Source organism: Mytilus edulis, chromosome 5 (assembly GCF_963676685.1).
Source record: "Mytilus edulis chromosome 5, xbMytEdul2.2, whole genome shotgun sequence".
Classification (NCBI taxonomy): domain Eukaryota; kingdom Metazoa; phylum Mollusca; class Bivalvia; order Mytilida; family Mytilidae; genus Mytilus; species Mytilus edulis.
The window spans coordinates 13,022,247-13,034,657 of NC_092348.1; the positions used below are offsets into that span (position 1 = coordinate 13,022,247).

The 12,411-nt window shown below is 31.1% G+C and overlaps 1 protein-coding gene across 1 annotated transcript in view; it reads right to left on the minus strand.

Annotated features, from left to right (window-relative positions):
• Positions 1–12,411, minus strand: part of LOC139524933 (uncharacterized) — a 44,878-nt gene that overhangs the window by 17,935 nt on the left and 14,532 nt on the right. Inside the window, exons 15-23 of the mRNA XM_071320108.1 lie at positions 10,675–10,863; positions 9,999–10,243; positions 9,513–9,771; positions 7,655–7,807; positions 7,059–7,251; positions 5,368–5,558; positions 3,433–3,693; positions 2,904–3,020; positions 1,277–1,387 (exon numbers count right to left, since the gene is read on the minus strand). Coding sequence (XP_071176209.1) covers positions 1,277–1,387; positions 2,904–3,020; positions 3,433–3,693; positions 5,368–5,558; positions 7,059–7,251; positions 7,655–7,807; positions 9,513–9,771; positions 9,999–10,243; positions 10,675–10,863 — 1,719 coding nt within the window. The remainder of the gene's footprint in view (positions 1–1,276; positions 1,388–2,903; positions 3,021–3,432; positions 3,694–5,367; positions 5,559–7,058; positions 7,252–7,654; positions 7,808–9,512; positions 9,772–9,998; positions 10,244–10,674; positions 10,864–12,411) is intronic.

The following is a 12,411-nucleotide window of genomic DNA, read 5'->3' on the forward strand; positions in this document are numbered from 1 at the left end:
AGAGGCATACCTATGACGTCACCTAGTGTAGGGACCAAAGAAGATAACATCTTTTCGCGGAATTTTCTTTAATGCAGATTTTACACTGAAATCATGATTGCAATTAAATAATGACATTGTTTTACATTAGAATAGAGATAACTGTATTGTATTTGAAGCTTTGCGGACGTCCATCGGTAGTTTTACTGTCGCAAATACCCGTGTACCTGTCTCCGCTCCGCGTCGCTAGGTAAACTAAATTGCCGACAGTAAAACTACCGATGATCGTCCTTAAAGCTGCAAATACAATACAATTATCTCTTAAATCGTTTTTATATTAGCCCTTGTTTTTTTTTAATACGGTATGTTCTTACCGAGCAACCTAAGTTCAACTTGAAAACAAATATTATAAAGCAATGTATATTATAAAGCAATGTATATTGATGTAAAAAAATCCCTAAAGGAAGAAATATAACAGCTGAACATAATAAACATTAACGCGTCGCCAGTAAACTTAATTTGCGACCATCAAATCCCCAATTGATGCCGTCGGAGCTTAAAATACAATACAGTCATCTCCTAATTAGTTATGACCAGATACATGTACCAGGCGACTTGATTACATCCATGATATGTTGACACTTGTTCTGTGAATACAAGTAGTTATCTCATTGGAAATCATTGGAAATCATATCTCATCTCTTTATTACATATTATATAAGGAATAGAAACAAAAGAGAATTTATTTGAATACATATTAATTTTAAAAAGGAGGAGGGAAAGCACAAATGTATTATTTATCATTGCTACTGTAAATAAGAAGAGTTGTGTCTTAGAACTCGGATTCATTGACCACTTATATGTTGTAACCGATACATTGCTTGTTATTCTGATAGTTTTCTTTGAAAAAAATTCTTAAAGCTTGTTGCTTAAGAACATCATTTAAACTTTCGCTCTTTGTTTTAATTCTGATACTATTCAGTAAATACAGAAATTTTTATCAGATACACATATTTAGTAATGACCACATTTGTAAAGCTTTTAAACACACATTACACTGGCTGTATTATTGATAACAACAGACAGTTCTTCTGATTGGATATTCAATCATAAACACACATGTTTTGTTCAAGTATTTCTGTGCAACCATATTTAGATTATTAAATTCAGATTTTGAAGGTATAGAATGATACATTTTAGTTCTTATTTCAACTTTTAATTAATGAACATGTACAGTTCGAATGTGGACAGATACTTATGGTCTTTAATACAGTTAAATTTGAACGACAATACTTACATCAACAACTGTCCAATTGTAAACTGACTTTTCAGGGTCACAGCTTTGACATTCATTGTTACTAGTCAAATTACTCTTTGGTACGTAATGTCCATCTATTTTACAAACACTCTATATACAGAAAAAAAGCTTTACTAAATCAATCTTTTGTACTGAGATTACTGATTAAGTTTCAACATGCATTATTATTAATACTTCATAGAAAATATTTAGATTGTTCTTTTCAGCAAATAGTTTTCATACAGCGATAGAAAACCATTATCGTTTTCTTTTTAGTTAAGGACACGAGTCAGTTATATTAAGGACTATGTGTCGCCTGAACGAGTCCACGAAGAGCTATGCGATGATTGGTTTGTAATATTTTTTTGTTGTTTTCGAATTGTAATATTCCAATTTGATGAATTATGTGCTTTGAATACTATATACCCTGAGAGATATCGCATGTATATGCTGTGGTAATCTGTCCTGTTTATTCTGCTTATTGAGTGTTGTACAACGCTTTTGTGTTTCAGTTTTGTTGCATTCATCAACTGTTCTTTTTTCAAGTGTTACTCATGTATTTGTTCTGGTTATTTTTTTTTAGCTTAATCAGATTATCATTGTCCTTCATTGTCTCAATGAAAACTATGTAAATATATTTAATATTGATATATTGCAGATAATCGACTCCAACATTAGCAGAGAAACTAGACAATCAGAATGTGAATTACCCGTCATTGTTACATTTGGTTGATAAATTCAACAATACGTATACCGTTATCTTGATGATTTTATTTTTCGTTTATTAATCCAGAGTTCTCTAAATATTCTACCGAAATTTACCAAAAAGGAGCTTACTTTAACTAATTCTAACATACCCAACTGATTCAGTAAGTTCGATTTTTAAAGGGAAACTCCATACAAAAATTTACAACAAAAGAGACAATTTTTCTTTTTAAGACGGTAATATTCCTTTAACTCCATCATAATATTGTATCTAAAGCACAATGTGATCCGTGTAAACTCATGGCCTTTTTAAAAAAAAAAACTTTACTAAAGGTTTAAATCTTACAAATGTTGAAATTAGATTTTAGATTAATACATAACTGCATTAGTTTTTCAAGCGGGATATATGAATACACATCCACGTTAAATTTTTCTACAGAGAGGTTAACTCCTAACTATCCTACAGCCTGTCGATACTTTTATTTTTGGCATTGCACAATTCATGTCTTCTTTAACCGCCCATAACGTTAAAACTATAAATCCCTGGAATTTGCTGCGACTGTCATAGAAGTGAGAGGTTTAGCTAGCTTTAAAACCAGGTTTAATCCACCGTTTTCTACATTTGAAAATGCCTGTACCAAGTCAGGAATATGACAGTTCTTGTCCATTTGTTTTTGATGCGTTTTGTTATTTGATTTTGCCAAGTGATTATGGACTTTCCGAATTGATTTTCCTCTGAGTTCAGTATTTTTTGTGATTTTTCTTTTCCCTGGGATGTGTTTCAGTTGATTTTGGTCTCCGATGCATGATTTTTTTTTATCATTAATTGCTATTGGCTTTGAACTAGCTTGCTATGAACATAAACAAATAAATCCAATTGAATATCAACCGATAAAAGTAGAAATTTTTAACTCAATCTCACCGTTTCGTTAAAACTCCACTCCTGCTGTTTTCTATGGGGATCACAATACTCATAACTGATCATTGGATTGATTTGCATATCGCTGTAACATTTACCATTCACAAAGCATGTGCTATTCTAAAAAAATAGTCGTTAGGTTCATTCTTTCCCTTGTAATTAAAGTAAATTTCTTTTGATTTTGTTTTAGATCATTTGGTTTAAAAGTTTTATCAAACCCGTCAAAGAGTATTTTAGGGGCCAGCTGAAGGACACCTACGGGTGCGGGAATTCTCGCTACATTGAAGACCCATTGGTTGCCTTCGGCTGTTGTTTGCTCTATGGTCGGGTGGTTGTCGCTTTGACATATTCACCATTTCCTTTCTCAATTTTATTTATATTTTTAAATTAAAATAGTCTTGATATTGTATTAGTTATTAAAACATTTGGTTACAACTTTTAAAAAAACATTATTCTTGATCGTGATATTGACAAAGTAAACCACGACACATTATAAAGAAAAGCAATTACATGAATTACAGATTTTTCTTACAGCTATCTTGAAGAATCTATCTTCTTCGGCTCCTGTTGGTATCTGACATTTTGGATCAAACTCGAAATATTTTATAGTCTTTGTTCTGAATGAACTGCCATTATATCCAACGTTGACAGTATGTCCTCTTGCAATGAAAGATGTAAATTTTTGTTCTATCAATAGTTCTGTAGGGATTTGGCATTCAATCTCTATTAATGAAGTAATTTTTCCTCCGACAAGTCGGTCAGATCCGTATTTGAATGTTTTGTCTTTAAACATCTGAAAAATAAGGTAAGCATTAAGTAATGTTATCATTCAGATTTAAAGATGATCATATTAGCTAGAACCTTGTCACTAGTCTAGTTCAGTATATACGGAACGAGCAAGCAATATAAAATATGAAACAGATGATTGTCTTTTTTACATTTGATATTTCAACTTATACTTTGCCCAATATTTATCAAACTTCAATGCATTTCTGGGTCGGTATAATTCATTTTATTTATTTTTTATTAGAAAGAACATGAACAAAGTGTCAATACAAATCGGCAAAAGTCCGAAATTTAGCTTCATGTATCGTTAAGAAAGACATACGAAAAATTCCTAAGTACTTTATTCATATGATTTGCACAATGTGACTTTATCCCTTAGTTGTGAATTGAAAATATAAATTCCATGAAGTTTGTGGATAATTCAGGCCTTTCCGTCTTGTATTTAACTTAAACTTCCTTTGGCAGATATTTAAAAATTCGTTGTGTAATTAAAAGGAACTAGTTTGAACTTTCTTACAAATCTACGGACTGCTTCGCACTATCCAAATATCTACGGTAATATGTTAGTTTAAAAGATTGCGGTATGTGTGTGCCTCTCTGGAGGTGTGCCTAGATTGGCAGTAGTGAACAAATACAGATATTGTTTTTTTATATATACATTGTATAGGATCACTGTGTAACAAATCGAATTGTGCATATTGCAGATTGACCAAGCAAATAAACACGTATTATTAGTTGATATTTCAATATTGAATTTTAGTGTGCAATTTATGCATAATGAAACGAGCATGAATTTTAAACAATTGATCGGAACTGAAATACACATTGTAAATTTTCCGGCATTTGATGTCTTATCCTTAGACGAGAACAGTCTGTAATTCTTTATCTCATTTAAGCCAATAGCTGTTGCTGTATCTCAGCCGCATCATAAAGCAACCAATCAGAATCTATATGTTGTAACTAAACAATTATTTCAAGATGGCGTATATGTTGACTGAATCTGATAGATCCGCACGTCATGAAAAGCAGAAATAATTTTGACTATTTACAAATTGGGAAGGTTGAAATTTTCATGTGTTTAAAAGAATATGTCTGAAAACTTAAGAAAACAGGTACGATAAAAGTTATATAACCTGAAAATGTGTATAACTATATAGAGCAATAAATATACGATTGCGCTTCCGATGATCGAACTAAAAAGGTCGAAAGCTTTAAAATTTGACATGATTTATTCGTAAACGGTACAATTCACCTATATGCGGACAAAAATGTTATTCGAAATAGGAGTTTGCATATTTGCATTTATATTTAAGGGCATGTATTATCCTATTGTAAAGGCTATCATTATGATAATACATTATGGCCGCTATGCAAATTGGCAAGTACCTCCAATTTTGCTATATGATCTGTCAGTACGTTTATGTTGCATAGGAAATCATAATAATTGTTCATAGTCGACTTACGGTATCTGTTTAAATCATTATTTAAATAAATTCATGAATAAAACATAAAAAACAATGGACACATTAATATAATTTCATTTGGAACAATTGTAAGTATAACCTTGAAACTAAAACTGTTGACATTGACTACATAGACGACGCTTATCGGATAAACAATCATTTAACAGTACACATGTTTTTATTTTTATAGTATCAGTCATTTTACAGAATCTACTTACATAAAATGTTTGAATTTTACAAAATATCATGTTTGCCTGGTATATGATATGCCCATAAATGTGAAGTGTAGTGCATGCTCCTTTAGATGTATCACACAGTCCATTATTTTGAATATGATCGACACTGGGAACAGTTTTTATACTGATAGAGCAGTCTGGTGAAATGTATCCGGAATGACAATTGCATATGCCTGAAACATCAAAGTTTAACAAATAAACCTGCTTAATAATGTTAATGCACTTTGATTTCCTCGAAAACGTCGAGTCATTTGTCTATAAAGTCATTATTTGCATTTGATAGCACATGTTTCAGAACCATTATGAGTTAAATATATATACAAAATTCAAGTACACTGTACCCAACAGAACCCAACAATGACTGTAAATGAATATAAATGAATATAAAGGTTTCCTTTGATAAATATCTATCGGAAAACATTTAATTTGTTTTAGAAACATATAAAAAGGTTAGTTTTGTATTTTTGTAAGTGTGTGTCTGTCTTTGTATTGTTAATCTCACAACCACTTTGCCAATTAAAATATAAAAATATTAAATATTTATACCAAAAAAAAAAGATGTGGTATAATTGAAAATGAGAGAACTTCGACTAGAGACCCAATGTAGTAGATTTGAACATCCATGTGTCACTCTGATGCATATATATAGATACTCTACAGTAGCCTGTCCGAATTAAAACAATAATTGTGAAAGTTTCTATTCTAACTTTGCATTTTTATCAAAGTAATAATGAAGAGGAAAGATAGAGAGAAAATTTACAAAATCATACCTTTTAAACATATCCATTGTGTGTTGAATTCAAAAGTACGGTTTAACAGAAGGTGCTTTTGAAATATGGATTTATTTAAATTTGAAGTATGAAGCAAAAATTATCATAATGGTATAATGAGTCAACTATTATCAACATAGAAAATATTGAAAAATAAAAACATTTTGGGATAAATAATACAAAAATTATTAATATTGTTTGGTGGGATTAGTATCAACTGTGTGCATTGATATTACCTGACAGAATTTGCATGGCAAAAGAAAATTTGGGCATCCGATGTTCAGTGGTTGTCGTCTATTTATGCTTTTCATAAGTGCTTCTCGTTTCTAGTTTTTATATAGATTAGACCTTTAGTTTTCCGTTTTGCATGGTTTTACACATGTTCTTTTTTGTGCTCTTTTTATATTGCTGTTCGGTGTGAGCCAATGCTCCGTGTTGACGACCGTAATGTTATCTATAATGGTTTACTTTTATAAATTGTGACTTGGATACATCTTCTTATATGTATAAACATGGAACGAGAATTCAAAAGTCGTTCACTATGTAGACATTTGTGGAACCGAAAGTAAAATAAACAAGTAGTTGTTCTATTCTTTTTCAGGTAATAAATAGAATAACATGATATATCGAGAAATGTTGAGTCTTTCGATAAACAGAAGTTCTGACAAAGGCAACGCACAACACATGACCTAAATAGCCTGTATATATATACTTATGAGTTGTTTAGATTTGTTTATATGTATAAAGTAAGACAAATATTATAAAGTCACAGAATTGATATTAGATAGCATGGACATAACATAAAATAAATGTTTAAAAAAAAACACACTAAAAATGTTTGTCTGAAAACAAATCATTATAAAAGTTCTTAACATAAGAATATAAATATGAACAAAATAATACCATTTAAACAATCGCCATTTCCATTGCAATTCTTTTCAAATCCAGGACAAAGTTGGTTCCCTCTTATATCTGGGAATGATTTCCCTTCATTCGTTTTAGTAGTTTGTAAAGTGTTATTTAAATTTATTTCTTGTAAACATCTATGTTTCAGTGTTTCATAAATTTGTGACGTCCATAGATAGGTATGTGACAACTGAAAACAAAAATTAATTCAATATGAGCAAGTCCTGACATAAGCCATTTAAAAACTTTGCAAAGCTACATGTAATTAATTACCATAAATTCTTAAAATGTACCTACAGGAAAAAAAAATTAAAACTTCGTGAATGCATTTTAACTCATAGATATAGAAAAATATCCACATTTACGGTTCATTCACAAAAATCGTTCCTTTCAATCTACGAATTTTAACAGACCTATCACATTCAGGTATTTGTAGGCTGGTTAACAATGATGATCTCGCAATGGAGTTTCCCATTTAAAACTCAAAATGTCTGCTGCTAACTTTACAAAATCAGGCTATTGTATACTCGTAGGTAACAATATCTTGTCGAAATATTTGTATTGTTTACATATAATCTATAATAAAAACTTACATAAACATCAACAGCACAAATCTCCTCAAAGTGCTGACTTGGTATATTATTAATTTCGGAACATAAGCGAAAAGCTTCTTTGCTGTTCAGTTGTTTTTTGCAATATCCGATAGATTCATTCAAAGAAAGTTCATGTTCATGAACGTATTGAGGCTGAAATAAAAGGATTTTGAAAGCTCGTTCTCATCCTCAGACATTTTTCTTTTCTTGTTTTATATACAATTTTATATAGTGATATCGAGAATCAAATGTGTCATGACATGAATATAGAAAACAAAAATGCACAAATTTCTCAAGAACGAATTCTTAATAGGAGGAATACTAAAATATGCATTTAAAGGACGAATGACCCAGAAGAAATATAGTTTTGTTTTTACTTTGAGAGTTCGACTAATACTCAATCTAGTATGCACTTGTATGAAACATGTTTTCTTTTGCAACTCCATTTGGGTTAAAACAACCGATCGAATGATGTTACTATATGTTTTGCGAGTTTCATCATAAGATCAGTCTAAACATGGTACAAATAAAGTATTAAATTTTGATGCATTAAAATTTGCTGTTGCTCAACCCAAATTGATCTTGAACAGTGTACATGTAGTTTGTAATAAAAAAAAATATAATATTCTATTGTGCTCTTCACTTTTTGTAATGCGGTCTCAACCAGACCTGATAAATGAAAGGCGAAAGATACCGGAGGAACAGTCACACTCATAGATCAAAAATAAACTGACAAAGTCATGGGTAAGAAAGAAAAAGACAAACAGACAAATAACAGTACACAAAAGACACCATAGAAAACTCAAGATAAACCAACACGAACCCCACCAAAATCTGGGGGTAATCTCAGGTGCTCCGGAAGGGTATACAGATTCTGCTCCACATGTGGAACCCTTGGTGTTGCTCATTTAATTACGGTAGGTCACATTCATGAAAAGAAAAGGGGATTGTAGTTACGACACGCGGAATATCTCCGATATCATCTTTGAAACGGATATTCCTTAGCAGTCGATCAATTCGTGATTGCGTCCGTATAATTTACGAGGGGATAATTTCTACTTTACCATTTGGAACTCTTGGTTTAATACTTTCCTTTTGAGAAGCCATTCTCTATCAAGGGAATCATGATAGAAAATACAAACCCAGGAATATAGTTCCAATGGGGAGATATATACTCCGTATGCAGGTGCTGCTGGAATGTTGCTACATAGAAATTGAAAGTTTTCAAAAGGAATCTGAAATCATCTCTTTTGTCGTAAAGTTTTGTTTCAACCTACCCTTATTGTCAATTTCTAGATGTTAGTCAAGATATGAGGCAGACTTAACTGTATCTCCCAAGTTCGATGATTTTAACTTTGTGTTTTTGCATATAAATTCAATAGTGTTAATATAAATATAAAAGATAAAACGAGTCATGGACACTATAGAAAATAGAGGTGCAATAAAATAGACTATTAGCTTCTACAACAAATCTTGAATGCAGAATATATTTCGAGTCAAATTAAGACTGGAGTTTTACAATAAAAAAGATTAAGGAAAAAGAAACATATGTTAGATCGATTGGTTTAAACCATTAAAATAAATATCTATGTATCAAACCATGTGAAAGCATAATTGAACTCAATCCAGATATTGTAAAAAAGGATTTATGTATACAAACTTTTGTGAATATGAAACAGTTTCACTGTAGTTATGTCATGATCTTGCAATATCGTTGAATATGATAGATTGTATTCATCGTGTAATTTGATGTAGTTTTTTTTATAATTTAAAATTGAAATCTTATACAATTATGTGCTATGTTTCGTTTTCATTTGATCAATATTTTGGACATACAAAGATAACCGGAATTACGTACTTTTGTTACATGATTTTCGTCCTTTGTTATTGGTATGGTTTTAGCATAGTTCCCAGGTGCAACATTATTTCTGCATTTTGTTACTATTGGCTCATAACCAGAATCAGTACAATAGACACTTGGGAATGAATTATTTCCACATCTTTCACTTAAAGTACCATTATCTCCAAGATTACATTTACAGTAGTTGTCAGTACTGTGCCAGACAGTTAGCAAACTGTTTTCGCTCAAGGAAAATAAGTCATCGCCTTGTGGTACTCTGAAAAAAAATGTTAAAATGTACATGAAGAGTAAATGTGAGTAGAAAGATGCTTGAATTGACTTTTCTGTTCGGCAATAGAATCGTTTCAAAGCTGAAGTTATTTAAGATGTAAAAGATATGTAAGTACATGTGACTTCAAGTGCTTGTGAATATCTAAATGCTCACACTGTGACTAATCATCATAGGAACTTAAAAATTGTATGTATGCATTACATATATCTTACTTCCATGAATGAGAAAAGTCCGCTTTAGCAAAGGAGTATAAACTGTTATGGCAACTAGCAGATACCATAACTGAATTCCCATTACGTAATCGAAAGTCATCACTACAATTATTGGTCAGAGTTCCACATAGACCCTCCGAGTTATTGAAGTCATCAGATGAAGGTCGAATTTCTATGTCTAAAAGGTTTATTGGATTAACAGGTGCTATTTTTACAGAAATCGCTGTACCAGTCGGAAAAACGATCTACAATAAATACAATTTATTTTTATAATTGAAAAAAATGGCACATTATTCGAACAGAGTTGATAATGTTTTTTGCAGTTTATATAAATCAGCTATAAAAACTTTTTTGTGTCGTAATATTCATAACGTTTTGTGTTTTTTGTACATAAAAAAACTGACAACGCTATGGCAAAAAAGACACAACATTACGACTAAAGACTGACCAACATGAATAAAAATAAAAATAGAGGAGTGATCTCAGGTGCTCCAAAAGAGTAAGTAGATTCTAATCTACCAGTGGCAAAAACTTACAAATATTGCAGATCTATTAATAATTTGTAGCAATTTCCAAAATTCCAAATTCACGATTATCAATACATTTAATCAATATTATTGAGAGATATATCTGTGATATCTAAAAGAAGTGATATTTCGTTTTTTTGCATACATACTTTGTAGTGCTGATTATTACTTGTCATCTTCGATACATGTAGAACAGGGGCATATTCACAAGCAGCATATTGTATAACAGACCATCCATCACAAAAATTGATAATAAACACATCGGCTCCAGCTCTGACAGCGATGCCACATGCACAGAAAGCCTTGTCAGAGTAGCAAGTTGTTAGCTGAATTTGAACCTATATATGATAAAATATATGACGGTTAAACTTTTACAGATAGATAGATAGTTTATAGTGACTTATGGATTTGTTTTTGTTTTCATCTATTATGTGAGCAATTATTTTGTCTTCGAAGTCTTTATAATAATACAATACATATAAATGAAACAAGGATTCGCCAAAAATACAGCAAATGGCAACCTTTTACGCCAACCACCAACATATGTGTATGTGTGTGTATTGTCGTCTTATATATATATCAATGAAAATTAGAGAACACAGTCATATTAACAGCTTGCTACAACATTATTATATTTGTTCAGTGCTTTGTGTTGTTTATATATATACTTTTGTACATAAATTAGGCAGTTAGTTTTCATGTTTAGTTGTTTTACATTGTCATTTCGGAGCATTGTATAGCTGACTATGTGGTATGGGCTTTGTTCAATGCTGAAGGCCGTACGGTGACCTAAAGTTGTTAATTTCTGTGTCATTATGGTCTCTTGTGGAGAGTTGTCTCATTGGCAGTCCTACTACATCTTTTTATTTTATTCAATTGTGTTTTGGTTATGGTTCTGCATGTAAGTGGTTAAAGATATATGTGTTTGTAAATGGGCAATACCATTTAAAAACAAAATGTAAAAGCACAAAAATACTGAACTCAGAGGAAAATCAATTTGGAAAGTCCATAATCACAAGGCAAAATCAAATAACAAAACGCATCAAAAAAGAATGGACAAGACCTGTCATATTCCTGACTTGGTACAGGCATTTTCAAATGTAGAAAATGGTGGATTGAACCTGGTACCAAATGTACGTCTTTAATTTAAATGGTTGTTCAATACAATTAGGGTGGTACCAAACACATTGACTACAATTGATTTAGCTCGTTAATTCTGATTAAGTTTTGACAAGTTATTAACTATGATGCATGCAAAGGAGTAGGTCTGGAAAGTCCGATTTTGGCCTCAAATTTCAGGTTCATCAAATGAAAGATTTTGAACACTTTTTAAACACTTAAGTGTCTATTTCAGTTGATCCAATTAGTTTAGGAGAAATATTTTAATTGATTTAGTCATTAAAAACACTCCGAATCAAGCTTAAATATAAAAAATCTATCAAATATGTCAAACAAATGTCACTTTTCAGATGGTTTTTTGTCAAAAATGAAAGTGGCCGCATCCGTGTTCACCCTCAACCTTTATATATGCTATGTATTATCATCAAATACAATTAACATTTCAATATTAAGAATGAACACTAATACGGTCACTTTCATTTAAGACGGAAACCGTCTAAAATATAACTAAAATGCTAAAATTTTAGTAATTAAGCATGACTTAATGATGCTAGTACACGATATATGTGCATTGTATTGTAAAAAAGCCCATGTTTATGTAGCAGAAGCATTCTACTTTCCAATAAATATCTAAAAGTTTACATTTTAACAATTTTGTAAAACTGCTATATTTTGGGGCCAAAATAGGGACTTCCTTGACATACTCCTTTCACAAAACTTGAACCACACTATTTATTAGAAAAAAAAAATCATTTAATATATCTGAG